This window comes from Myotis daubentonii, chromosome 10, assembly GCF_963259705.1.
Source record: "Myotis daubentonii chromosome 10, mMyoDau2.1, whole genome shotgun sequence".
Taxonomy (NCBI): Eukaryota; Metazoa; Chordata; class Mammalia; order Chiroptera; family Vespertilionidae; genus Myotis; species Myotis daubentonii.
Genome location: NC_081849.1, coordinates 31,064,442 through 31,090,551, shown reverse-complemented (window position 1 = coordinate 31,090,551; position 26,110 = coordinate 31,064,442). Strand labels below are relative to the sequence as shown.

The 26,110-nt window shown below is 48.0% G+C and overlaps 1 protein-coding gene and 1 pseudogene across 8 annotated transcripts in view; both read left to right on the top strand.

Annotated features, from left to right (window-relative positions):
• Positions 1-26,110, top strand: part of ATP6V0A4 (ATPase H+ transporting V0 subunit a4) — a 64,131-nt gene that overhangs the window by 16,194 nt on the left and 21,827 nt on the right. For 4 of the 8 annotated variants that reach the window (XM_059711908.1, XM_059711911.1, XM_059711909.1 and 1 more), the window contains 14 exons: positions 2,733-2,823; positions 2,916-2,980; positions 5,852-5,988; positions 7,257-7,389; positions 9,119-9,197; positions 9,479-9,573; positions 11,877-12,002; positions 12,469-12,563; positions 14,006-14,132; positions 18,864-18,946; positions 19,591-19,684; positions 21,191-21,403; positions 24,587-24,737; positions 25,605-25,744. In XM_059711908.1, coding sequence (XP_059567891.1) covers positions 7,273-7,389; positions 9,119-9,197; positions 9,479-9,573; positions 11,877-12,002; positions 12,469-12,563; positions 14,006-14,132; positions 18,864-18,946; positions 19,591-19,684; positions 21,191-21,403; positions 24,587-24,737; positions 25,605-25,744 — 1,320 coding nt within the window. In that variant the 5' untranslated portion in view covers positions 2,733-2,823; positions 2,916-2,980; positions 5,852-5,988; positions 7,257-7,272. The remainder of the gene's footprint in view (positions 1-2,732; positions 2,824-2,915; positions 2,981-5,851; positions 5,989-7,256; positions 7,390-9,118; positions 9,198-9,478; positions 9,574-11,876; positions 12,003-12,468; positions 12,564-14,005; positions 14,133-18,863; positions 18,947-19,590; positions 19,685-21,190; positions 21,404-24,586; positions 24,738-25,604; positions 25,745-26,110) is intronic. The other 4 variants (XM_059711910.1, XM_059711913.1, XM_059711914.1 and 1 more) reach the window with 1 other exon arrangement.
• Positions 15,405-15,870, top strand: LOC132211278 (large ribosomal subunit protein uL29-like; annotated as a pseudogene).

Below are 26,110 nucleotides of genomic sequence, written 5' to 3'. Positions count from 1 at the left end.
CCAGCCAGTGCTGTGCCAATGTTTTGGTCTAGGGACCCCTTTATACTCTTAAAAATTAATGAGACACCTAACTCCCAAAAAACTTTGGTTTATGTGGAGTTTATCTACCAGTATTTACCACACTAGAAATTAAAAGTCAGAAAATTTAAAAATATTTATATATTAGCTCATTTAAAATATTACTAAGCCAATTATATATTGCTATAAATACATATTTTTATGAAAATAACTTTATTTCCTAAAACAAACAACAATTTAGTAAGAAGAGCGGCATTATTTTATTCTGCAGATTTCTTTAATGTCTGACTTGGATTTCCTGCTGATTGTCTTTGCATACCTACTTCTGCTTTCCATCTGTTGCTATATGGTATTTTTGTTGAGTATAAGAAGAAAATCTGGCCTCACGTAGGTATGTAGTTTTAACAAGGGGAAAATGTTTTATTAGCTTTTTCAGATGGTTGTATATATTTTTCTTTTATACCACACCAGAACTTAACAAGTAGTAATTTTTAAAAACATAGTTGTGATGTGGAATCTGAAACCAAATCAGTGACCTTTTCATTTAAATCCTTTGGCTGGTCATGTGCTCTTTTAATGAATCACTTGCCCATCATGCATAGGTCATTTGGAAAATATTAGTTCATTGAGTTATGCAGATCTTCCCAATGTTGTCACATTTCCTTATACAACACATTTTAAAAATCACATTGATAAATATATGAGACAACAACAACAAAAACAAAAAATGAGACAAACCCAGAGATGTTTCTTGACCCTGAGGTCCTTGGAAGTTCAGTCTTCTCTCCACCTTTTAGATTTAATAAATGTTCTACATAAAATGTTTAGAGTTTTTAGTGTTTCTTCTTGGGAAGAAAAAGGATTTGTACTCCATCTTTCCAGAAGCAGAAGTCAAAATAAATTTTTAATTAATCCTCACCTGAAGATATTTTTCCATGGATTTTTAGAGAGAGTGGAAAGGAGGGGGAGAGACAGAGAGAAACATCTATGTGAGAGAAACACATTGATTGGTTGCCTCCTGCACGCACCCCGACCAGGACTGGGGATCAAGCTGCAACTGGTACGTGCCCTTGACCAGACTGAACATGGGACCCTTCAGTCCAGGGACTGACACTCTATCTACTGAGCCAAACCTGCCAGGGCCAAAATAATTTTAAAAAGTGAATCAAGCAATGTCACTCCCCTGCCTCAAATTTAACAAGGGTTCCCCAGTGCTATTAGAATAAAATCCAAGTTTCTTACTGGCTCATTGGGACCCCCACATGGCTTGGCCCCGCCTATTCTGGCACACCTTACACCACCTCCCTGCCCCTCACATGCCCCAGCCGCATTGGATTCCTCTCTGTGTCTGGAGCAGGTTGCTTCTCATTCCATGAGACAGTATCCTGCAGTGGTTGTAAGCAAGGACTCTGGTGTCAGGGGCACTGTTGTAGGTGACTGTGTGACCTTGGGCAAGTCCCTAGCCTTTTTGCGCCTCTGTTTCCTCATGTGTAACATGGGATTGAGAATATCACCAATGGTATTGAGTACAGTTGTATGAGTACAGTTGTTGAGGAGATTAAATGGGCTAATACATCTAAAGTCCTTAAAGGTATTCTGAAGTCCAGCATACAGGAGATGCCCCATAGATATATGAGCTACATCGAGGACGTCACTCCCCTGCTTTTGCTTTGCTGTTCCTGCTGCCTGGAATACCCTTCCCACAGCTTCTTTTTCACAAGACAGGCTCATTGTACTCCTCTGAGCCTCAGTTCAAATGCTACCTCTGAGAGAGGCCTTCCCTGACCACTTAGCTAAAGTAGCTTCCATTTCTCTAAAGCCTATCTTTCTACCATGGCATTTTTTGTGACCTGCAGCATCTGGCTAAGCGATTCCTTGCTTACTGTTGTCTCCTTCCAATGTGGCTGGGCCTGTGAGGGGCAGAGAGGTGGTGTAAGGTGTGTCAGAATAGGGAGACATGAGCTTCATGAGGGGAGGGAGGCCTTGCCTCTCTTTACTGCCTTGTCCTCGGAGCCCAGACAGTGGCACAGGCTCTCAGCACATTTTGAACAGATGAAAGAATTCAGGTTGTTTACAGTTACACACTGCAAACAGTGCTACAGTAGACATTATTGGAGTTAAATTTTGGTTTACATTCTTAACATGTTTTTATTTTTTTAGGATGAACTTTTTCCAGTGGAAATGCAAATTGCCTTTCAGAGAGATGTGCTCATTTATAGTCCTGCCAGGGTCCCTGGAGTGTGCTGGCCGTTTGCACCTTTACCTTGGGGCTTTTGGAGAGAAAAAAGCAAACTTTAACCTCTCCTGCCCAGCCGTGTAGCTCACTGGGTGAGCGTCGACCCATGAACCAGGAGGCCCTGGGTTCGATTCCTGGTCAGGGCACATGCACAATTTGTGGGCTCGATCCCCAGTAGGGGGCGTGCAGGAGGCAGTTAATGGATGATTCTCATCATTGATGTTTCTATCTCTCTCTCCCTCTCTCTGAAATCAATAAAAATATATTTAATAAAAAGACCATTGATTTAAAAAGAAATAAGCTCTCCTTTATGCTTCCACCCTCTAAACAAATATCTAAGATCTTTATATTTTGCGGTAAGGACTCTGAGGCTTGGTGGTTAAGTAGCTTCGCCAAGATCACCTGTAGTAAACAGCAGTTTGGCTCTGGACTCTGCTCTTGACTGTCAAGATGTACTTTTTCTCTGTATGTTCCTCAGTGACTCCTGGGCACGGGACATTGGAGAACTAATGCGCCCAGGCTGAAGGAAGACACAGCAAACCCCAGCTGGGGGAAGAGCGGCAAGAGAGGTGGGCAGGGGCAGGGTCAAGAAGCCGGCGGCACTAGTGGGGGCAGGGGCTCCTGCCTCCAGGGCTCATCTGCCATTGTGTTTCCTCTGCAGTTTCCAGTTCTAATCTCCCTGCCGGGCTCTGCAATCCCGAGTTCAGTCTCTGGAACTTTGCCCAGGTGAGTGTGAACTCTTGAGTGGATCTGCTCGGCGGGGCTGGGTGGGTGCCAACAAGCTCTGCTTCTTTTTTTTTTTAATTGATTTTTTTCCTTTGAGAGAGAGAGGGATATGAACACCGATTTGTTGTTCTACTTGTTATGCATTCATTGGTTGGTGCATTTATTGGTTGATTTTTGTATGTGCCCTGGCTGGGGATGGAACCGCAATCTTGGCATAAGGGGACGATGCTCTAACCCAGGGGTCCTCAAACTACGGCCCGCGGGCCACATGCAAATACAAATATTGTATTTGTTCCAGTTTTGTTTTTTTACTTCAAAATAAGATATGTGCAGTGTGCATAAGAATTTGTTCATAGTTTTTTTTAAACTATAGTCCGGCCCTCCAACAGTCTGAGGGACAGTGAACTGGCCCCCTGTTTAAAAAGTTTGAGGACCCCTGCTCTAACCAACTGAACTGTCCAGTCAGGGCAAGATCTGTTTCTTAAGAAACCCAAGAAGGACTTTTCCTGCAAGGTGTGATTACAGGCCGCCTGCTCCCTCAGAGGTCCCGGTCTCCACTGCCCTAGGTTCAAAATCCTGCATCTGAGCTAATGGTTCCCAAAATGCCTGCACCCTGCTCTTCCCTGCTGCTTCTGGGCTCAAGTTTGATTTCTCACCCTGTGTTTCCAAAGCAATGGTTCTAATTTGTTCACACATAAGGATCACTTCAGGGGATTATTGAAAAGGCAAATCTCAGATAAGCTGGGAAATTTGAACACCAACGGGATATTTGATATTAAGGACTTATTGTAGAATTTTAGGTGTGACGCTGGTATTATATATAGAGTTGTCCCTTGAGCAACATGGGCTTGCACTACATGGGTCCATTTATACATAGACTTTTTTCAGTAAATGTGTACAGTACTGTAAATGTATTTTCCCTTCCTTATGATTTTTTCCTGAGGATATTTTTTTTCCATTGATTTCTAGAAAGAGTGGAAGGGAGATAGGAGGGGGAGAGAGAGAGAGAGAGAGAGAGAGAGAGAGAGAGAGAGAGAGAGAGAGAGAGAAACATCAATGTGAGAGAGGCACATTGATTGGTTGCCTCCTGCATGCACCCCTATTGGGGCTGGGGAACCTGCAACCAAGGTACCTGTCCTTGACTGGAATCGAACACTTGACCCTTCAGTCCGTGGGCTGACACTCTAACCACTGAGCCAAAGAGGCCAGGGCTGATTTTCTTTTTCTTTTTAAAAAATTATTTATTGATTTTAGCCCTAGTTGGTTTGGCTCAGTGGATAGAGTGTTGGCCTGGAGATCAAAGGGACTTGGGTTCGATTCCAGTCAAGGGCACATATCTCTGGTCAGGTCTCATGCAGGAGGCAACCAATCGATACGTTTCTCTCATATCGGTGTTTCTCTCTATCTTTCCCTCTCTCCCACTCTCCCTCAAAATCAATGGGAAAATATCCTCAGGTGAGGATTAGCAACAACAAAAATTATTTATTGGTTTTAGAGAGAGGAAATAACATTTTCTTTCTTTTTTTTTTTTTACATAATGAAAGGTATATTTATTTTCTTTTACATTCAATATTATTTTGTATTAGTTTCAGGTGTACAGCATAGCAGTTAGATAAAACATTTTCTTTTCTCTAGCTTATTTTAGTGTAAGATTATAATGTATGATACATATAATACAAAATATGTGTTAATCAACTGTTTGTGTTATTGGTAAGGCTTCAGGTCAATAATTCTGGGGGAGTCTAAAATTATATGCCAATTGTCAATTGCAGGGTAGGGGGAGGGGAAGAACAGAGGGGTTAGCCCTAACCCCTGAGTTGTGTGTGTCTAAGCACAAACATAAGTGAATTAATCCTTATCTTTTAGAGATACATACTAAAATATTTTGAAAGAAATAATACGCTGTATGGGGTTTGCCTTAAAATAATCTGAGACAGGTAGAAGCATATAGAGGATATAAAATTGAACAATTATTGAAGCTAATTGGTCTGTACATGGGGTTCCTCATACTGTTCCCTGTACTTTTGCAGATGCTTTAATTTCTCCATATTAAAACGTAAAACGTAAAACGTAAAAAAAAAAAAAAAAATGCCCCCAAACTAAAAAGCACCCCTCAGTCTGGACTACGCTTTGCAGGTACCCCAGGTGGGTGCATGTGGGGATCTGTCCACCCCACCTGGAGAAACTGCTCTCAAAGCTGGGTAATGTGAGCTCAGGTGGTCCCATCCCTGGACCAGGAGAAGTGCATCAAATTGGCTCACTCGTCTGCTCTTTACCCCTCCACCAAACAAAAGAGAAAGACATGATCTTCCCGTGTGACCCTGCTCTTTTCACCTGGGTCACGTGGACACAGAATTGTAGCCATGGGGTATTTATAAAGATTTGTCTGTCTATGCGCCTTTCAAAGTAAAGTGTTTTGGAAAATAATTGTCGATAGGATGATGAGTGTGATTTTTCTTCTTTTCCAAATTATTTTTTTAAATACATTTTTATTGTTGAAAGTACTACATAGGTCCCCCCTTTCCCCCAAACTACTTTTGTTATTTCATTGTTACCGTGAAAAGGAGTGCTTGGTGTGCTTAGTCCACACATTGGACTGTCCCCGGGCCCTCCTGAGGCCTCAAGAACCCTCTTCCCAAACCCAGTACTCACGGTGGGGGAAAGGGTACATCACTTTCCATAGAGAAGACAGTCACTGCTTCCGGGTCAACAGAGGACACAGGTGGGGGAGGGAGCCCAGGAGGGGGTGTGAGCAGGCCTGCGGGGCAGGTCTGTCCTCACCCAGGGCCGTGTTGATATAACAAGAGCTGCCTCAGGGCGCGGCGGGAGCCTGGGAGGAGAAGCACCAAGTCACTCCCTGTGCCTCTGCAGGGAGGCCACCTGTGGATTCCCCAGCCAGGCGCGGCCCAGCGGCCCTGCAGCTGAAGCTCCTGCTCAGGGGTCGGTGAAGGGAGCTATACCCCCGCCAGCTCCAGCCCCGGTCCAGGACCCGCTCGGAAGAAGCTGGGGTAAGAGCTGTGCTTTCTGGTCTGCACGAAGCCAGTGTCTTCTCTTTCTATAAAAACATTGCTGTATTTATCAGAAAGGGCAGTATGAAAAGTTGATTCATTTTGGTGTCCAAAGGCAAAAATAGGGGAGCAGACTATGCCTTCTGGAGGGAGGGGAGATGTTTAGCTTCTAGTCAGTAAATCGTAAACATGTTTTGAGCACCAGCTTTATGGTTGAGCTAGACTGGTGAGAGTGAAAAACATACAAATTTCTACCCTCATGGGTCTTTCTGGCGATTGGACCAGACAGACAGTACGTAACCATAGAGGTTTGGTATTCTGGGGGCATATAGGAGGGGGCTTAGCTCACAGTGTTGGTGGTGGTCAGGAAAGGCTTATGGAAGAAGCGATTCCTTACACTGAGTCGAGAGGAGTGACAAGGTGAGCTAAGATGCAGGGGATATGGGATGGGAGGAAAGGGTTGAGTTTCTAAATCCAGGGGGAAGCATAGACAAAGGTCCTGAGGTAGGAGGGGGGCTGGGGGAGAAAGTCCATGTGTCTGCAGAGCAGTGTGAGGAGCAATGAAGCCAGAGGGGAGGCAGAGGCCAGGTCAAGCGAGTTAGACTTTCTCCTGTGGGAAAATGGAACAATGGAAGGATTCAAACAGGAAGGATAGACTCAGTGTCTCCAAACAGCAGATACTCCACATGTTACAAAATGACGTGAGGAAAAGGGGCTGACTCTGGCAGTGAGACAGTTCTTCCAGAAGGTTGGACTTTGGGGAAAACAATGTGGTTTGGCAGCAGTAGGGCAGTCTAGAGGGTCTTTGATGGAAATACAGTCTAGATAAATATCCTTATTCCATAGAGAGAACATACAGATTTATTTCATTTCTACTGACTATACAGGGTTCTGCTGTATCAGTGTAATCATCTCCCTGTTGATGGATATCTATCTAGGTTAGATCCATTGATTATAATTATTATATACAATGTTATTAAAACTTCCTTGTGGAAATCTTGGGTCATGAATGTGGGGAATATAAAATTTTTAATTGAATTTATTGGGGTGACATTGGTTAATAAAATTGTATTGGTCTCAAGTGTACAATTTTATAATACATCATCTATATATTGTACTGTGTGTGCATTACCCCAATTTCTAGTTTTTAAATCAGGAGTAGTTCCTGTTAGATTTTTTCCCCTGTGGGTTTCATTTAGCTCAACAGAAAAGTTTTCATCATGAGGCTTTCACACATTTGCTACCTCCAGTATCTTTGTCTCCTGCAGACAAGGCTGGGTCAAGATGGCGTCTGTGTTTCGAAGTGAGGAGATGTGTTTGTCACAACTGTTTCTCCAGGTAGAGGCTGCATATTGCTGTGTTGCAGAGCTTGGAGAGCTTGGATTGGTTCAGTTTAAAGATGTAAGTACTTTAGCTTACATCTAGCTGGTTTGGGCAGATAGAGTGTTGGGTGGATAGAGTGTTGGCCTGCAGAGTGAAGGATCCCAGGTTCAATTCTGGTCAAGGGCACATGCACAGGTTGCAGGCTCGATCCCAGTGCAGCAGGCATCAGATCAATGATTTTCTCTCATCATCGATGTTTCTATTTCTTTCTCTCGCTCCCTCTCTGAAATCAATAAAAATTAAAACAACAATAACAATATAAACAAACAAAAGATGTAAGTACTGCATTCTTTGGAGGCCAGAGGAAGGTGGAGTGGGTGTTGACAACTCTTTCATGCCACTTCTTGGTACTGAACAAATTGTAGGAAGCAAAGCCCTGAGCTGGAATAGATGACATTCCATGGTTTTAGTCCTCTGTCTAGGAACTGCGATAACATTGGGCAGGTGACTTGCTAACATGACCTCTCTTCTTCCACGTGTATTGTTTGATCTGAAAGTAATATAGACCAATGTGCATTAAAAATAATAGACCCTACTTCTCTCTCCCTCTTTTTATATTTTTTATTATGACAGTATGTTTGGGCAGAAGGGATTCTCAACGTGTAAATTCACTTCAGCTTCCCTCTTTAGTGTTTTATTATTATTATTCTTATTTTTCTGTCCTGCAGTTAACGTGGGGATGTTTTGGAGCTCTAATGCAATCACTACATGTTAGATGCATCATATTCTATTTTATGTGTAGCAACTTCAGAGCATTGGATATATCTAATTGCACATGGATTACCAAACCTTGTTCCGAGGAGAATTCTTCCTGACTTGTCTGTCCCAGGACAAAGTATCCTGGAGTCTACAGTCACCTAAAGTGACATTCCAGGGCTACTGTCTGGAGTGTGATGTTGGGTATCAATTCCAAGAGGCGGTTTAGATCCTCCTCAAGCCATTTTGAATCCAATTTAGAACACTGGTCTCTACTCTTCTTTACGTCCTCACCAAGGTCAAGATCAATACTAAGCTCCTGCATGGAAGGATTGGCTTGTTTGCGTCCCTAGTCCCTAACACAGGGGTGGGCAAACTTTTTGACTCGAGGGCCACAATGGGTTCTTAAACTGGACCGGAGGGCCGGAACAAAAGCATGGATGGAGTGTTTGTGTGAACTAATACATGTTAACACTGCTGCTGGTGAAGGAGCAGAGAGGAGAGCAAGAGAACCCTCCGCTCTTTCGGCTCCGCGGGCCCGATAGAACAGCCGAACGGGCCGGATCCGGCCCTCGGGCCGTAGTTTGCCCACGGCTGCCCTAGCACATGAGCCACTTCCTCACTAACATTTTTTTTTTTTTTTTGGCTGAGCTGAGGGTCACCAGCCCAAGGACTTGGAATTTTTTTGATGCCCACGATGCATTGTCTGGGGCTATGCAGTTTTCAAGGTCCAATCATATTCATGACTCCACTGAGGGTTTGAAGGCTCATTTGGATAATTGTTTCTAAAGTAAGGAAACCTTAACTGTGGGAGGACTTCGCTTCTCTTAGAAGGGTAAGAAGGCCAGAGCTGAGACATGTGGGGACTGAGTATAGGAACATCAGGGTGTGTTTTGCCTGTAATATCTGTCTTGTGTGTGGAAATACCTATTTCTAAGACAATTTTAGTGACATTCTTCAGCATTTAAAAAAATATAATAAAATAGCCAAAGGGAGTATGATGGCATCTGTTGCTACTAATGTGTGCCATGTGGTGTTTTCCCTTTTCTAGTTAAATGTGGATGTGAACAGCTTCCAAAGGAAATTTGTGAATGAAGTCAGAAGGTGTGAGTCAATGGAGAGGATCCTCCGTAAGCCAATTTTCTGCCTACTATCTAGCTAGCTGAACTGGCGGGGAGGTAAATGGCGTGCAGGTCTTGATTAACAAAGGTGTCCCTATTTGTAGTACTTTTCCAGGTGATCTGGAGGCAGGGTGGGGGAGGTTAGAGATTGGATCCAGGTGCTTCGGGCAGGTCCCCGGGGCAATTCAGGTGACTGAGCTAGCCTAAAGCCACTGTCCTGCTTGATCCCATTTCTTAGATATGCAAATATATAATCACCTGGGGCTCTCTGTTGGGGTTTCTTCACTCAGGTTTTCTGGAAGATGAGATAAAGAATGAGATTGAGGTTCAGTGGCTGGAGAAGTCCCCGCCGACCCCGCTCCCTCGGGAAATGATTACTCTGGAGGTAGGTTCTCCCCTACTTGGCTGAGGACTGTCGGGAGCTCAGGGAACCACTCGTGGATCCATTACCCAGTTGCTGAAGGCGTGGGGTGGGTATATGTGGTTTCCCACGTGTCAGTGTTACTTCCCCAGGAAAATTCCATTGTGCCATTTTTAGAGTCACTGTTCCCGATCCAGGAGAGAGCTTTTTCCCTCTCCCAGAGCAGCCCCACGGAATCTCACCCCACTTTGGAGAACGGTTTCCTTCGTGGGCAAACGATTCTTCTAGGCAGCGAAGTCTTACCTATAGGGTGCCGCTGACAGGCCTTCTGCTGCTTCCATGTCCTGGCCATTGAAAGCAATCCTGCAGTTTATGTGGGGATGCAGATATTTTTTTGAGATAATGACTTCATTTACTTTCAACCAATACCCAGAAGTGGAATTCCTCAATCCAGGGGGATATTTCCTCATTATCTGGTGGGAAGCATTGAGTTCAGCCTGGGCTGAGGCCTCTCAGACTGGCTTCTGAGATTGTGTGAGAGGATGGCACTTTTCTTTAGTCTGGGATGTTATTTATGACTGGGGGGCCCTCCCTCTTTCTCCCCCCTCTCTGTCTGCTTCCTTTATAATCACCTGGCCTCCGTGGCTCCGTGGTTGAGCATTGACCTATGAACCAGGAAGTCATGGTTCAATTCCTGGTCAGGGCATATGCTGTATTCTCTCATCATAGATGTTTCTATCTCTCTCCCTCTCTTTTCCTCTCTCAAATTAATAAAGATATATATTTTTAAAAGTAAGCCCTCTAGGAGCTTCTAGTGCAGATGGTGGAGGGGGAAGCAGGGGGAAGGTGGTGGGTAGAAGATGTCAAAGGTTGTCAGAGCCAGATCATGGAAGACCCTGTTGAGAAAATAAAAAATAAAAGATGCCGTTTTGAATCCTCAGAGGAAGGACTCACTAAGGGAGGCGGGCAGGTAGGTGAGGTTTCACGAGCTTAGCCTTGTCTCTGGCTCGGTTTATCTTTATTTTCTTTGAAGATAACTTAAAAGTCTTGACATTTTTGTAATCCCCAGTAGTATACATCTATATAGTCTAACAGAGATATGAGACTGGCAACTCCCCTAGAAAATATTTTAGATGTTGTCATTTTAAAATCTGGATATTTGGGGGAAAAAAGCTTTTAACCAAGAAGCTATGAATCGGGTCTCCGTAAAATCATTTCCAATTTCAGTGTTATCACTAGTCTCCTAAGACCAGCCCTGTTCATTAACAGCTCCCCCGCCACCACCATCCCCTTCACCTTCTCTATCACCTAGACCTGTTCTTGGGAACTGTGAGATGTCATCCTGGCTGATGCTTTCGCCCCGATCTTGTGTCTGAGTTTTGGCAGAAGTTTGCCCTTTGGTGCGAGCTGTGTCGTCCTACAGCCTGATCTGCCTGCAGACACCCCCCGAGACCTGACAGGACCTAGACGTCTTCCTGAGCCATGTTCTCTTTGGATGCTCATTTTGGAAGGGAGATGGTTCTTTTCTCTGCTTTTTTGTCTTTTCATCTTCCGTGCCTATGCTTCTCTGCCCCCTTATTACGCCTGCTTATCCCTGGCTTTCTAGGCTCCAGCCCATACCTGGTATTTGTTGGTTGTTGGTGGTGGGGGGTGACACTAGGTTTCTCTTTTTATATTTTGTTATTATTACAGTGTGTTTGGGCAGAAGGAATTCTCAACATGTAAATTCACTTCAGCTTCCCTTTTTAGTGTTTTATGATTCTTTCCTTATTTTTGGTTAATCCTCACCCAAGGATACTTTTCCAACGATTTTTGGAGGGAGTGGAAGGGAGAGGGAGAGACAGAGAGAGACATCTATGTGAGAGAGACACATCGATTGGTTGCCTCCCACATGCGCCCTGACCAGGGTGAGGAATTGAGCCTGCAGCTGAGGTATGTGCCCTTGACCAGAATCGAACCCGGGACCCTTCAGTCCGCGGACCAACGCTCTATCCACTGAGCCAAACTGGCTAGGGCCGCTCTTCAGTGTTTTAAATGGGGAAGAGACATGTAATTTGCCAAAATGCCTTGACTTCTCCATGAAGCTGCCTTTTCACTCTCCGAAGTGTTTTTTAATCCTCCCCACGATGACGGAACGCAAGAGTGTGTGACTGTGGCTCTGGCTTACAGCTCTACCGTCACACAGAGTTAGCGACTGCACAGGCCCCTTCGGGCTCCACTGTGATGCCCGGAATATTTGTTTTCCATTTACTTATCTGTGTGGTTAATGTCCAGTCAATGTCATAGTACTTTCTGCCTGGACTACCGTTTTTTCTCATTCCGTATAGACCGTTCTGGAAAAGCTCGAAGGAGAGTTACAGGAAGCCAACCAGAACCATCAGGCGTTGAAGAAAAGCTTCCTAGAACTGACTGAACTCAAGTATCTCCTGAAGAAAACCCAGGACTTTTTTGAGGTCATTATTTGGGGACTATTTAAAGCCCTCCTTGCCACCCCTCCCCCCAGCCTCAAATTTCTATTTTGAAAGCTGGCTGGTTTGGAATATGAACAAAGCACCGTTTCTGTCCCAAGGCGAGGCCACTGGTGAGCGGGGAGTGTTCTGGGTGCAATGGCTGTGGTGCTGGTTGAATTAAATGGCAACATACTATGATGCTCATTAAAAAGTATGTGCCCCAAATGGCCAGGACAGAAGTGTAAGTCAGAACAAAGCAGAACAGTTCGTTTGAGCAGATTTGGGATTTGGGTAGGAAGAGATTGGGGAAGCTTTTTGATGTGGCATGGGGCGCTCTACTTTCTGAATTCTGTTAACTCTTTGTAGAAAATTAAAGCTTCCTTAGAAATAGAATAAACTTGGAGGTGTGGGGTGCTTTTAAGGTTACTTAAATACGTTTAAATGAAAATATTGATCATTTAACTTTCAGACGGAAACCAACTTACCTGATGATTTCTTTACTGAAGACACGTCTGGTCTCCTGGAGTTAAGAGCTATGCCCGCATACATGGCCGGAAAGCTGGGGTTAGTGTAACCGTGTTCTGGAAATTATGTGGAAACGGGTCCTCCGTTGGTCCTCAGTGCCCAGCGTGTGATGGGGTTCCCCGAGTGTTTGAATGAATGAATAGATGAATGAATGAACAAACAAATAGCCGCTGGAATGAGCCCAAAGAGTGCAATGTTTGTATTGTCCCCACATAGAAAAGCTGTGGGGATAATAATTTTTAACATTTTATTTGTTTTTTAATCGATTTTGAGAGAGAGAGAGAGAGAGAGAGAGAAAGAAATATCTATTTTTGTACCACATATTTATGCATTCATTGGTTGATTCTTTTTTTCCCCTAGAGAACAAATTTATTTATTTATTTATTTATTTATTTATTTATTTATTTATTATTGTTTAAAGTTTTACATATGTCTCCTTTTTCCTGATTGACCCCCCACCCCCACCACTCCCACGCCCGAGGGCAAGCCCCCACCACTCCAGTGTCTCATTGGTTGATTCCTATATGTGCCCTGACCAGAGATTGAACCTGTAACCTTGGCATATCAGGATGATGCTCTAACCAACTGAGCTACCCGGCTAGGATGGGGATAATAATTTTGATGGGTTTTCTTAACTGTTCCCTGGCTTTGGGACAAGGCTTATAGGATACATGTTTTTTTCTTTAACTTTGAAATATTGATTTGATAGTAAAATAGATTTGGACTTCGAAGTTTGAAGTGTAATTAGAAATGGAATAGTTATACAATCAAGTCATTCACAAATAGTGGTGCTACAATGTGGTTATGCCCATCAAAATGGTGGGATTTCACACAGTGGAAAGTAAAATTGATGAACTGGATCAAAGTGCTGGGTTTTGCAATTCTACTATTTTATTCAATAGATACCTGAGGGCCTGCTATTTGAGGTAATAAGTATTGAATTAGAAATAGAAAGAAAAGATATTTATTGAAAATGTTTGATCTGAAAGTAATATAGACCAATGTACATTAAACATAATAGACCAATGGAAGTAACCATCTCAAGGTTAAAGTGTAAAGTTTGGCTCAGAAATGATCTAGATGCCTGGATGATGGTAAAAATAAAGATGTATACAAATCCATGTGTATGCTTCCCTCTTAGTACATTATTTGTAAGAATACAGGGACAATTGTTGAGCATTTTGAACATCTACAATGCTATAATGAATGGTCTATCATATTTTTTAATTGCAAGTAATTAAATACAAACTATTGGGATGGTTAAGGAAACCTTCCCATGCCCAAGAAAACAGGAGGTCACAAGGGACTTGAGGTGGATTAGGGCTGGGATTCCGAGTGCCAGGCAGGGCTGTGCCATCACGTCCTGGGTGGAGGGAGGTGGACCTCCAATGGCTTCGCACCTTCACGTCTCCAGGAGTCTTCTCCCTGCGTCCCCCTCCCTGTTCCGCAGTAACGTGTCCTCTTCTGACTGTTGACACCAGGTTCACGGCTGGTGTGATAAACAGGGAGAGGATGGCTTCCTTCGAGAGGCTGCTGTGGCGAGTTTGCCGAGGAAACATCTACTTGAAGTTCAGCGAGATGGACACAGTTCTGGAGGACCCCGTCACAGTGGGTATCTCAGGCTGCAGATAACTCCCTCCTAAATTCCCTGTAGCCCTCGCCAGAGGCCTTGCGTTCCTGCGAACACCGAGTCTTTAGTTCTGTGAAGCCAATATCTATTCCCTTGCTTTCTCTTTTCTTTTTTTCTACCTTTGAAAGGTCAAAAACTGATTCTTCCTAACACCGCATTCCTTCGAGAAACTTAGCTATACTCCTTCCATACTAGGCAGCTGTGTCTTTTTATTGTTGTCATGATTTTTAAAAAAAATTGGTTTTAGAGAAAGCAGAAGGGAAAGAGAGAGAGAGAGAGAGAGAGAGAGAGAGAGAGAGAGAGAGAGAGAGAGAAATCACTTGTTGTTCCACTTATTTGTGCATTCATTGGTTGCTTCCTGTATGTGCCCTGACCAGAGATAGAACCTGCAGTTGTTGTGTATCGGGATGATGCTCTAACCAACTGAGCTACCCTGCCAGGCTGTCTCTTAATCACAAAGAACTAAACTGATTTAGGTCAGTGTGCATGTGAGCATAAGAATGACTTGGGGACCCTAACCGGTTTGGCTCAGTGGATAGAGCGTCGGCCTGCGGACTGAAAGGTCCCAGGTTCGATCCCGGTCAAGGGCATGTACTTTGGTTGCCGGCACATCCCCAGTAGGAGGTGTGTAGGAGGCAGCTGATTGATGTTTCTCTCTCATTGATGTTTCTAACTCTCTATCCCTCTCCCTTCCTCTCTATAAAAAATCAATAAAATATATTAAAAATAAGAATGACTGGGGGCCTAGCTGGTGTTGCTAAGTGGTTAGAGTGACAGCCCACAGATGGAAGTGTTGTAGGTTCGATTACTGGTCAAGGGTGAGTACCTGGGGTGCAGGTTCAATCCCCTGACATTGTCAGGCATGTGGATTTTTATTTTCTTTTGAATTGCTTCCAGGATAGGAATTCAAGGAAATAGGGTTGCTGGCTCTAAGGGTTGTGGGCATTTTTGTGACACTGGCTGGGACCTGACAGATGGTTTCTCAGGGAGGGGGTCGTACCTGATTCCAGTGCCCCAAGTGGTATGTGACGAGTTTGTTGGATTTATTGCAACTTTTCCAACAATGGGCTCCATAATTTTGCCTTGACTACCCTCCACCCCGAATGAAATAAGAGCAAAAGAGCACATTTCTTTGCTTAAAGTAACATTTTCATATATGCTTATGAAATATATATTCTCCCTTTCTTGTGAATTGTCAAACTTGGACTTTTAAGATGCAGCTTAGGCAGGCGGTTGCGGCTTGTTTAGCCATGGCCAAAATTAGGGCTGAAGACCTTCATGGCAAGAAGACAAGTTGCTCAAACAGCTGGCCGGCCTGAAGGTGGAGCTCTCCCAGCTGCCGGAGCCAAAGGGACGGGCGGTGCTGCTTCCGCGCTTCCTAAGATCCCAGTTGTTTCAAATCTGTCGCCCGCGTTCTTACCGTCATTAACCGGACTCAGAAAGGGACCCTCAGGAAATTCTACAAGGGCAAGAAGAGCAAGACCCTGGGTGTGTGGCCCAAGAAAACACAAACCGTGCGCCGCGGCTCAGCAGCATGAAGGGAACCCGAAGACCAAGAAGCAGCCGCGGAAGGAGCGGCCGTACCCTCTGCGCAAGTCCAAGGTCCGGGCCCGAGCATCGTCAAGGCCCGAGCATCGTCCAGGCCCGAGCATCGTCCAGGCCCGAGTATCGTCCAGGCCCGAGCGTCGTCCAGGCCCGAGCGTCGTCCAGGCCTGAGTGTCGTCCAGGCCCGAGCGTCGTCCAGGCCCAAGCATCGTCCAGGCCTGAGCATCGTTCAGGCCTGAGCATCGTCCAGGCCCGAGTATCGTCCAGGCCCGAGTGTCGTCCAGGCCCGAGCATCGTCCGGGCCCGAGCATCGTCAAGGCCCGAGCATCGTCCAGGCCCGAGCATCGTCCGGGCCTGAGCATCTTCCAGGCCCGAGCATCATCCAGGCCTGAGCATCTTCCAGGCCCGAGTATCGTCTAGGCCCGAGTATCGTCCAGGCCCGAGCATCGTCCAGGCCCGAGCGTAGTCCAGGCCCGAGTGTCGTCCAGGCCCGAGCGTCGTCCAGGCCCGAGCGTCGTCCAGGCCTGAGCATCGTCCAGGCCTGAGCATCGTCCAGGCCCGAGTATCGTCCAGGCCCGAGTGTCGTCCAGGCCCGAGCATCGTCCGGGCCCGAGCATCGTCAAGGCCCGAGTGTCGTCCAGGCCTGAGCGTCGTCCAGGCCTGAGCGTCGTCCAGGCCCGAGTATCATCCAGGCCCGAGTGTCGTCCAGGCCTGAGCGTCATCCAGGCCTGAGCATCTTCCAGGCCCGAGTATCGTCCAGGCCCGAGTATCGTCCAGGCCCGAGCATCGTCCAGGCCCGAGTATCGTCCAGGCCCGAGTGTCGTCCAGGCCCGAGCGTCGTCCAGGCCCGAGCATCGTCAAGGCCCGAGCATCGTCCAGGCCCGAGCATCGTCCGGGCCTGAGCATCTTCCAGGCCTGAGCATCATCCAGGCCTGAGCATCTTCCAGGCCCGAGTATCGTCTAGGCCCGAGTATCGTCCAGGCCCGAGCATCGTCCAGGCCAAGCGTCATCCAGGCCTGAGTGTCGTCCAGGCCCGAGCGTCATCCAGGCCCGAGCATCGTCCAGGTCTGAGCATCGTCCAGGCCTGAGCATCGTCCAGGCCCGAGTATCGTCCAGGCCCGAGTGTCGTCCAGGCCCGAGCATCGTCCGGGCCCGAGCATCGTCAAGGCCCGAGTGTCGTCCAGGCCCGAGCGTCGTCCAGGCCTGAGCGTCGTCCAGGCCTGAGCATCGTCCAGGCCCGAGTATCGTCCAGGCCCGAGTGTCGTCCAGGCCTGAGCGTCGTCCAGGCCTGAGCATCTTCCAGGCCCGAGTATCGTCCAGGCCCGAGTATCGTCCAGGCCCGAGCATCGTCCAGGCCCGAGTGTAGCCCGGGCCCGAGCATCGTCCGGGCCTGAGCATCTTCCGGGCCTGAGCATCATCCAGGGCTGAGCATCTTCCAGGCCCGAGTATCGTCCAGGCCCGAGCATCGTCCGGGCCTGAGCGTCGTCCGGGCCCGAGCGTCGTCCAGGCCCGAGCATTGTCCGGGCCTGAGCATCGTCCAGGCCTGAGCATCGCGGCCTGAGCGTCGTCCGGGCCCGAGCATCGTCCAGGCCCGAGCGTCGTCCAGGCCCGAGCGTCGTCCAGGCCTGAGCGTCGTCCTGGCCCGAGTGTCGTCCAGGCCCGAGCGTCGTCCAGGCCCGAGCGTCGTCCAGGCCCGAGCGTCGTCCAGGCCCGAGCATCGTCCGGGCCCGAGCGTCGTCCGGGCCCGAGCGTCGTCCAGGCCCGAGCATCGTCCGGGCCCGAGCGTCGTCCGGGCCCGAGCATCATCCAGGCCCGAGCGTCGTCCGGGCCCGAGCGTCGTCCAGGCCCGAGCGTCGTCCGGGCCCGAGCGTCGTCCGGGCCCGAGTATCGTCCAGGCCCGAGCGTCGTCCAGGCCCGAGCGTCGTCCAGGCCCGAGCGTCGTCCGGGCCCGAGCGTCGTCCGGGCCCGAGCGTCGTCCAGGCCCGAGCGTCGTCCAGGCCCGCACGTCGTCCCGGCCCAAGCGTCGCAGCGTCATTAAAGCACAAACTGGCTGACACTGCTTTGTGTTTGCAGTTGTTTCAGCTAACCGTGCTGGAGAGCCGGGCTGGTGAGGCGCAGGCGTCTGATGGATTTGGGCAGGCCTGCCAGTCGCTGTTTCAATCTGGTGTGAGGGCCTGGCAGTCCTGGCTGCAAGGGTCTGTCGGGTGCTCTGGTGTGGTGACTTGGGGCCTGGAGCATGGAACTGCCCTGACGATCCTTTCTGCCAGCGCCATGCGTGCTGGGCACGGAGAGGCTGGAAGGTGAGCTCTGAGAACCATGCGCGGCGATGTTATATCGGAGAGGCCCTGGGTGGCTTGATCATGCCGTGGATTTGGCGTCTTGCCTCGTCAGCAGCTCCAGACGCTACTAAAGTTGCCCATCTGGGGTGAAGGTGCAAGCCTGGGCCACATCCGGGCTCCCTGCCAAAAACACGTCGTTGGGCTGTGAGGATGCAAGATCTGCCTTAGCCCGGCTTCCTGGTACGCCTTCCGCTGCGCCCTGGGATGCTAACGCCACGGGCCTTCCCTGCAGGGTTTCAATGCCCTTTCCTGTGTTGCAGTCCCAGACTTTGATCTGCAATAGAAACAAGCGGACAGGCAAAAGAAAAGATGCATTTTAATCAGTGTTCTTATGGATGTACAGTGAGTAACTGTGAGTCCAACATTAGACACGGCTTTACCTTTGTTAAATATCAAGCACTCACTCGCCCCTGAAATGCCTGTGTGTGAGTTAACCCTGGGGAGCTAGGTCAGCTCTTTTCATGTTAAGCCTTGCAATATCCTGGTGACCCTCTTCCGGACGCTTCTTGTTTATTAATACATCTTTTTAAGTAGAGGGCTTAGAGCTGAGTACAAGGCCCAGCTGTGATCCAACTAGTGGAGCCAATAGTGGGACTCTCTGTCCCCTTAGGACTGCACTGGCCTCCCTGCTGGCCCCGTACGGCCTGCCTCGGTGGCCTGGCCCTCAACCATAATGAATTACAAACTTGGACCAACTGGGAGAAAGGGAGGTTTTTCAATTTTAAATTTATATATATTTTAAAACCTAAAAACAGAACTTTACATTTTTATTATAATGTAACCAGAAAGAAAGCTCATTTTTTTCTCCTCGTTCTGACTTTCCAGAAAGAAGAAATGAAAAAGAACATGTTCATCATATTTTACCAAGGAGAGCAGCTCAGGCAGAAGATCAGGAAGATCTGCGAGGGGTAAGGGAGGCGGGCCGCGGCTCCGTCACCAGCGATGCGGGGCGGGGTGAGGCCAGAGGCGTGCGATGCGAAAGGCACCATCGGGGCCTCTTTGAGGTCCGTTTAGGGATTTAGAATAACTTTCCCACATTTGATAAGAGAGTGTGAAGAATGTAACTGACCCTTAATAGCTGTGGAAATAGGAACAGAGAGGACTTAAAGGGGCACAATTTAAAGGTAACTAAAAGTGGATCCTTTTAACCATTGCCGTTTATCCCTGCTCACAGGCAAACCACATGCTAAGCTGTTTCTAATGTTACAGAATCATCTCATATCCAGCCCCTTAGAAGCAGAAATTACTCAGTAAAGAAGGACATTAATGCATTAATAGATTCTGGGGGGCAAAAGGGGGGCAAGTTAAGCTTATCGTTTTGTTTATATAACAGCTCACAGGCGTTATGGTTTGGAAGACGCTCATTCCTGTAGTGTGAGCCATGTGTTGGGAAGCCTTCTAAAGGGGGCTCATTTATAGGTGGCCACGGAGCAGGTTAGTCTGGGAAAAGGTGCAGCCTCACCGAAGCCAGCACGTAGTGACTTAGCAGAAGAGGGTGTGCAGAATGCTTTGGAGCGATAACCACGTGTCAATTGGAATGCATTAAACACAGGTTTCGAGCCACCATTTACCCCTGCCCAGAGCCTGCGGCGGAGCGCAAGGAGATGCTGGCTGGTATCAACACGAGGCTGGAAGATATAGTCACCGTGAGTGAGGGCTTCAGGGACGTGATCTGAGGGGCACTGCGGCTGGGCTACCTCTGCCATTGCCGAATCAGTCCTGTCCTCTGGGGCCCTTGCTGGAAGCTGGCTGGGAGGCTTGCTATGCTCTTGTAGCTCCTGGTGCAGAAGATTTCATAATTAAGAGGCTGTTTCATAGGCTAGAGGTGATGACTCTCCATCTGAACTCCAAGCCCAGAACTGGATCCTTGTGCTCATCCCGACACAGTGGGTACTGGACGCAGGGGGTGGTCCTCGCAGGGCCGGTCCCTTCCCCCCAGCCAGGGCCCCACCCCACCCAACCACTCCCCAAGGGGGTCTCAGCAATGCAGTTCTTTTGAGTCCTCCTTCAGTGGCAGGGAGGCCACGCTGGGCTTCAGCACCGGGCAGAGTGGGGCTGCCCTCTTCTGTGGAGCACGAGGCCCCCTTGGTCCGGAGGAAGGCGGCAGGGCTACTGGTTCTGGGCTCTTTCTGGCTGAGCTGGAAACCTCGTGGCACAGGAGGTGCCAGTAATATTTTCATGTCAGTAATATTTTGCCTGGAGTTAGAACTGACCACAGCTCAGCCTCATCTATGATACAACCAACTAGCCAATGAAGTCGAACAGCCAGCCTGACCGATTCTTTTTCTGCTGAATTGCCCAGTTGTTATAAAGTCTGTTGTCACCCACAGTGGCGCTCAGCGCTTTCATGATTAGAATACTTTCTTTAAGACGCTTTGACAGTTATCTCTAAGAGCAGATGATCCCACATCGTATTGTGAACTGTACATCAGTGCTGCCCAACAGGACTTCTGTGGTGGTGGAAATGTAACATATATAACCTGCAGGAGCCAAGCACCCATGTGACCTTGGAGCTCTTGGAACATGGCTTGTGATTTAAATTCTTGTAGCTCCATGTGGCTGATGTATTGGTCAGCACAGTTCCAGATCCTCAATGCTGTCCTTAGACATTGGGCTTGTGTGTGTTTCCAAACTCTTAGGCTAACAGACATCTTCACCCTCCTAGAAAAATCTGTTGGCATTCCTTGGTGTGTAGATGCGTCACTCCAGTCTCTGCCTCCATCATACAGGTGTTCTCTGTGTACCCCATTGTCCAAATTTCTTATAAGGACACCAGTCATATTCAGTAGGCCCAACCTCCTCAGGTATGACCTCATCTTAATTGCATCTGCGAAGACCCCATTTCCAAATAAGATCAACCTTCACAGTTACCAGGAATTAGGACGTTAACATATGTTTTTGGGAGACAGGATTTAACACATAACAATAGTACTGGAAGGAATTTAGAAGAAAAGGAAGAATTCTGCCTAAGAGTTTTAACCTCTAGTAGGGGAACTCTGCTCATGAGAGTTCAAGGCCAGGTGAGAGCCACAGGCCAGAGGAGGGAGTCCAGAGCAAAAGAAGCCGCTGCAGCTGGTGAACCCCCGTTTCTGCCACATTGCCAGACATTTCCTGAGTGTCCCTTGTTTTTCTGTGTGTTGCTTTTTGCCCAGGTTATAACACAAACGGAGTCTCACCGTCAGAGCCTCCTGCAGGAAGCGGCTGCCAACTGGCACTCCTGGGTGGTCAAGGTGCAGAAGATGAAGGCCATTTACCACATCCTGAACATGTGCAACATCGACGTCACCCAGCAGTGCATCATCGCTGAGATCTGGTTTCCGGTGGCAGACACCGGGCGCATCAAGAAGGCGTTGGAGCAAGGCATGGTGAGTGGCAGGCGGAGCAGGGAAGGGGGAAGATGAGTCATGTCCAGCCTCGGCAGCCCCCTCCGGGCACTGAGTGCTGGTCAGGCTCCTGAGTCGCGTGAACTTCACAAGTGACCTGCTGGTAGGATGTCACCTTCGTCTTTGTATCTTCAGTTGTCACCGGTGGTAGGGCACATGGCAGAAACTCCTTTTCTCTCAGCGTTTGACCATTAGTCACCTTTTCTTTCATCTTCAGCAAGTGCATAGCGAGCATGACTGTGCCAGTCACCGTGCTCATTATGACTGTGGACCTCACAGTCCAGTGTGACTGTGGATACCATCCTCTACCTCATAATGGTCACAGTCTACCCGGACAGACCATAACCAGGCTCCTGTAATGACAGCCGAACGGGAGTAGAAGGCTCCCTACATGCTGGGTCTCGCAGCGCTTGCCATTCATCTCTAATATTCACGGTGCACCAGGAGCAGATGTAGGGCTGTGCTGTAGGGCAGATGTAGGCCCTGCTCTGATGGACTTCTGAGAAAGGGAGACAGACAGTCAGCATGTCCATCATTAGTGTGATTCCAGGCTGTGATCCATGGTGGGCAGAAGTGAGGCAGGGGGCGGTGAAGGGGGGAGTGGAGGCTTGTTCTTACACCTAGTCACCCTATTGGTGAAGAACGGACCCTCCGCCCTAAAGAGTGCCAGGTGGCCAAACACAGGACACCTGGCACTGGACAGATGAGATTGGCAGCAGTTTACTAGTCACATATGCTCGTAGCCCCGGGGAGGACACCGCATGCCACACAGGGCCACAGGGAGGCTGCACTTGGGGCCGGTACTTGGAAGCAGAGTGAACCAGCAGGGGCTGTAGGAGGCAGGCTGTGTAGTGAAAACAGGGTCGGGTGAGCCCTGGTTTCCATAGGAGGGTGTGATTAGCTCATTTGAATAATTTTCTGGGAAGTGAAACCCATTAGGTTGACTACGAGGCAGTGGTCTGGTCTGGCTGAGAGGACAGTGCTGGCCCTTGCCTGCTAAGTGGGTGGCATATCCGCTGAGACCAGAGGAACTCATGGCTTGACCTTTGGGGCCCTGTGAGACGCAATGATGTCAAGGCAGCACTTGAGCTCTTAGGTCTGACAGTGCTGTGACAGGGCTGCTGGACAGGGCCCCTCTGAATGTCGGCGTCGGAGCAGACTTCCCTAAATGCCATGGGAAGCCTGGAGTGGGTGGGAGAAAGAGCGCTCAGGCTGCAGCATCTGAAGGTAAAGGCCTTGAGGTGGGATGGGACTAAGAGATAGGAACGCTCTTTATTCAGATGAGAAAACTGAGGCATAGAGATTGGAAGTAACTTGGCTGTGATCCTGTAGCCGGGAGGCAGGATTTGAATGTCCTCACATGATGGTCCAATAACTCCCCACATGGGGCACCTACAAGGAGGGTTTCACCCAGGCTGGGAAGGGCAGGGGCTCCCTGGAGGAAGTGATGCATGAGCTGGACTGTGGAAGCGTGGTCAGACGAGAGGTGGGAGGAGTGTGCGGTGCAGGCCCACCTGCAGACCAGTGGCTGGAGAGAGGCTGCAGAGCAGTTCCTGAAGGACCTCATGGCGGTGTAAGGGAGCTGATCTTATTCCCGTGCTGGGTGACCTGATCCTGGTTGCATTTAGAAGCACGTAGTGTGGCTGTAGTGTGGAGAAGACCGTCAGGCCTTCGGGGAGGAGTTGTCCGAATGCAAGGATTTCACTGAACAGTGTTGCTCTGTAATCACAAAGGGGTCACACTTCTACAAGGCTCCTCACGGCTATTTCTACAGTTTCTCCATCCTCTGAAATAATCAAAGTGTTTCCCCAGATAGGAGTAGAAGGCCCTATGCTGGGAGGAGATGGGGAGACAAGCGTAGGAGGAAGGATAGCTATTATTATCACCAATGAGCAAAAAATACTTAGGCTACGCTAATACTGTGTCCGCTGCTGGAGGACATGTTAGAAAAAAAGGAGGAAGCCACAGTCCTTGACCTCAAGGAGGTCATAATCGCACAGATGAAAACATATATCATCATAGAGTAAGGAACTCCTCTACTTGCATGTAAGCTTGGGAAAGTTACCTTCGTGTCCTCATCTCTAAAGTGGGGCGTTGTTAGGAGGACTGACGAGCACTCACTTCGCTGGTGCTCAGCCCCCCTTGGGTGTGCAGGTGGTAAGTGCTGTTGGGTTAGGAGTGACCAGAAGGTTCCTGGGGGGTGAGCTTGGAGAGTGGTCCCTACTTGGGAAAGTGAACAAGGGAGGTGGCTGCTGTGGAGTTGGGTGATTTCCACAGAGAAGCAGTGGGGGGAAGGTGTGAATGGAGGATTAGTCAGCTATGTAAAGAAGTCTTGATTACAAGGCTAAAGAGTTCTGGCTTCATTCTTTAGGTAAGAGGAAGCCTTTGAGGATTTTTGAGCAGGAAGGTAACATGACTAAAGTATTGTGTTTTGTTTGCTTTGTTTTATTAAAAGAAGGATTATGCAGTCTGGAGTGTAAGATAAATGGGAGGGAAAGAGATGGAGGAGGATGGGGAGGCTGGGGCTTGGCTGGTGGCTGTGGGAATGGGAGGGAGAGGGATTGGAAAGGGACAATTAGCAAGATCTGGAGATTGGTGATTAAATCAGGAGAAGGGAAAAGTCTGCGGATTTCAAAGTTTCAAGAATTTGGAGCGTGGAGACTGTCGAAGGAACGGCCTGGCTTTACAGCAAGCTGATGAGTCCAGTTCTAGGCTCCCGGATTATGTGGGGCTGCTGAGACAGGAGAGTTTGAAAGCCTAGGCAGGCAATGAAAAAAGAATCGAAATTTTCAAGAGGGTCAAGGCCATTTGAAAGGTTGAAACAAAATTCAGAAAGTGGATGAGCTATTGGGGGCGTTAAGTAGAGAGAAAGGGAGAGGAGAGCCAGCCCCAGAACGGAGGCGTAAACATGCATTTCAGGAGCAGGAGACTGCAGATCGCCAGGGGAGCAGGAGGAATTCTACTCTCTGACAGCTCTCCTGTCAGGTAGGTTAGATGAGTATTAGGAAGGTTTTCACTTCCATGGGAGAGATCGTGAGTCTCAGGTCAAGAGATTATCCCACGTTCACCCAGTAAATGATGGCAAGAGTTGCCCTGTGATCCACGTGCTGGGACCCAGCCCAAGGCTCTCCTCCTTACATTTTTGTCACATGCTCTTTCTTGCAGGAACTAAGCGGCTCCTCCATGGCCCCTATCTTGACAGCAGTGCAATCTAAAACAGCTCCTCCCACGTTTAACAGGACCAATAAGTTCACTGCTGGCTTCCAGAATATTGTAGATGCATATGGTGTGGGCAATTACCGGGAGATAAACCCAGGTAAGGTGTCTGGTACATTACATGCCTGAGCAGCTTGAAAATGAAAATTGGGTAAGATTCACCCCCAAGGTGGCAACCTAGCAGGTGAATTACTTTAAACTGTGACTTTCCTAAAATCGTATTTGCTTTTTTGAATGCTCTGCATTGTCTTCTGTAAAGGTGATTAGTGAAAGATTTGTTCCTTGTCAAGATTCCACCTGTTCTCCCTTAAACTGTAGCCTTATCAGGCAGCCGGATTCGGTTCTTGTTGTTTAACAGTTCAATGAGGGTCACCTCTAGGCATCTCCACAATCTCGTAGTTGTGTGGGAGAGATGGGAGCACACAGAACGTGGAGTCAGAAGCCTGGATTCCTAGTGACGTAAACTGTGATGTTGGTGGCCTGGTTTGTAAAATGAAGGGGTAGACCAGATGCCTATTAGCCAAGCAGTGCATGATGCTGTTCTTGTCCAGCCTGGGTCCCAATCTAATTTGTGACCCATAATGCAGGGCCCCATAGGTGAGTAACTGCTGGAGGGCTGTGGTACATGTGAATGGTGGAGAAACAAGCAGGAGATGGTAGTGGAAAGAGCATAGAAAGCACGTAGAAAACGGATTTTAAATCCCATTAAACTTTGTGATCTTGGGCAAGTCACTTAACCGCTCCCAAACTCAGCTCATCTGTAAAGTGGAGAATAATAGTGTTTGTCCACTGAGGAGCTCATGTATGTGGGAGCCAAGCAAGTGTCAGGGGTGCGAATGCTGAGAGCTGACAGAATCAGAAAGGCACCAGGGAGCCAGCTTATCGCAAGGAGTGTAATAGACCAATAGTCGGGGAGCCCACAGGACTGTATGGAAGACTCAGGCTGTTGTGGTTCTCACCTCTGCAGCTCCCTACACCATCATCACTTTCCCCTTCCTGTTTGCTGTGATGTTTGGAGACTGTGGTCACGGAACCGTGATGCTCCTGGCTGCCCTTTGGATGGTCCGTAATGAGAGACGTTTCCTCGCCCAGAAGACAGACAATGAGGTGGGCGTCCATCAGATGTCTCCCCTCATTTCCTCAAATGTTCTTAAAGTGTGATTGTTGTTTTTGCCATAGGAATAGCATGTTCTTATGAGAAGGGGAAAAATGGAAAGTGAAAAAGAGCCAAAACTCAACATAAACACTAGGCCTTCCCTCAGCTTGTCAGGTTAGCATGTGGTCCCTTTTCATCCACAGTCCTTTGGATGGTTTGGTGCAGTTCCTTTTAGCATTTCTGTTTTTTTGTACATTGCTTGGCAAGGCATTGATCTTTCCTTTTTTTTTCTTTTTTGCTAATATTGATTTTTTCTTTGATTATAAAAGCAATATATGTTCATTGTAAAAATTGGGAAAATACAGCCATCTACTAAG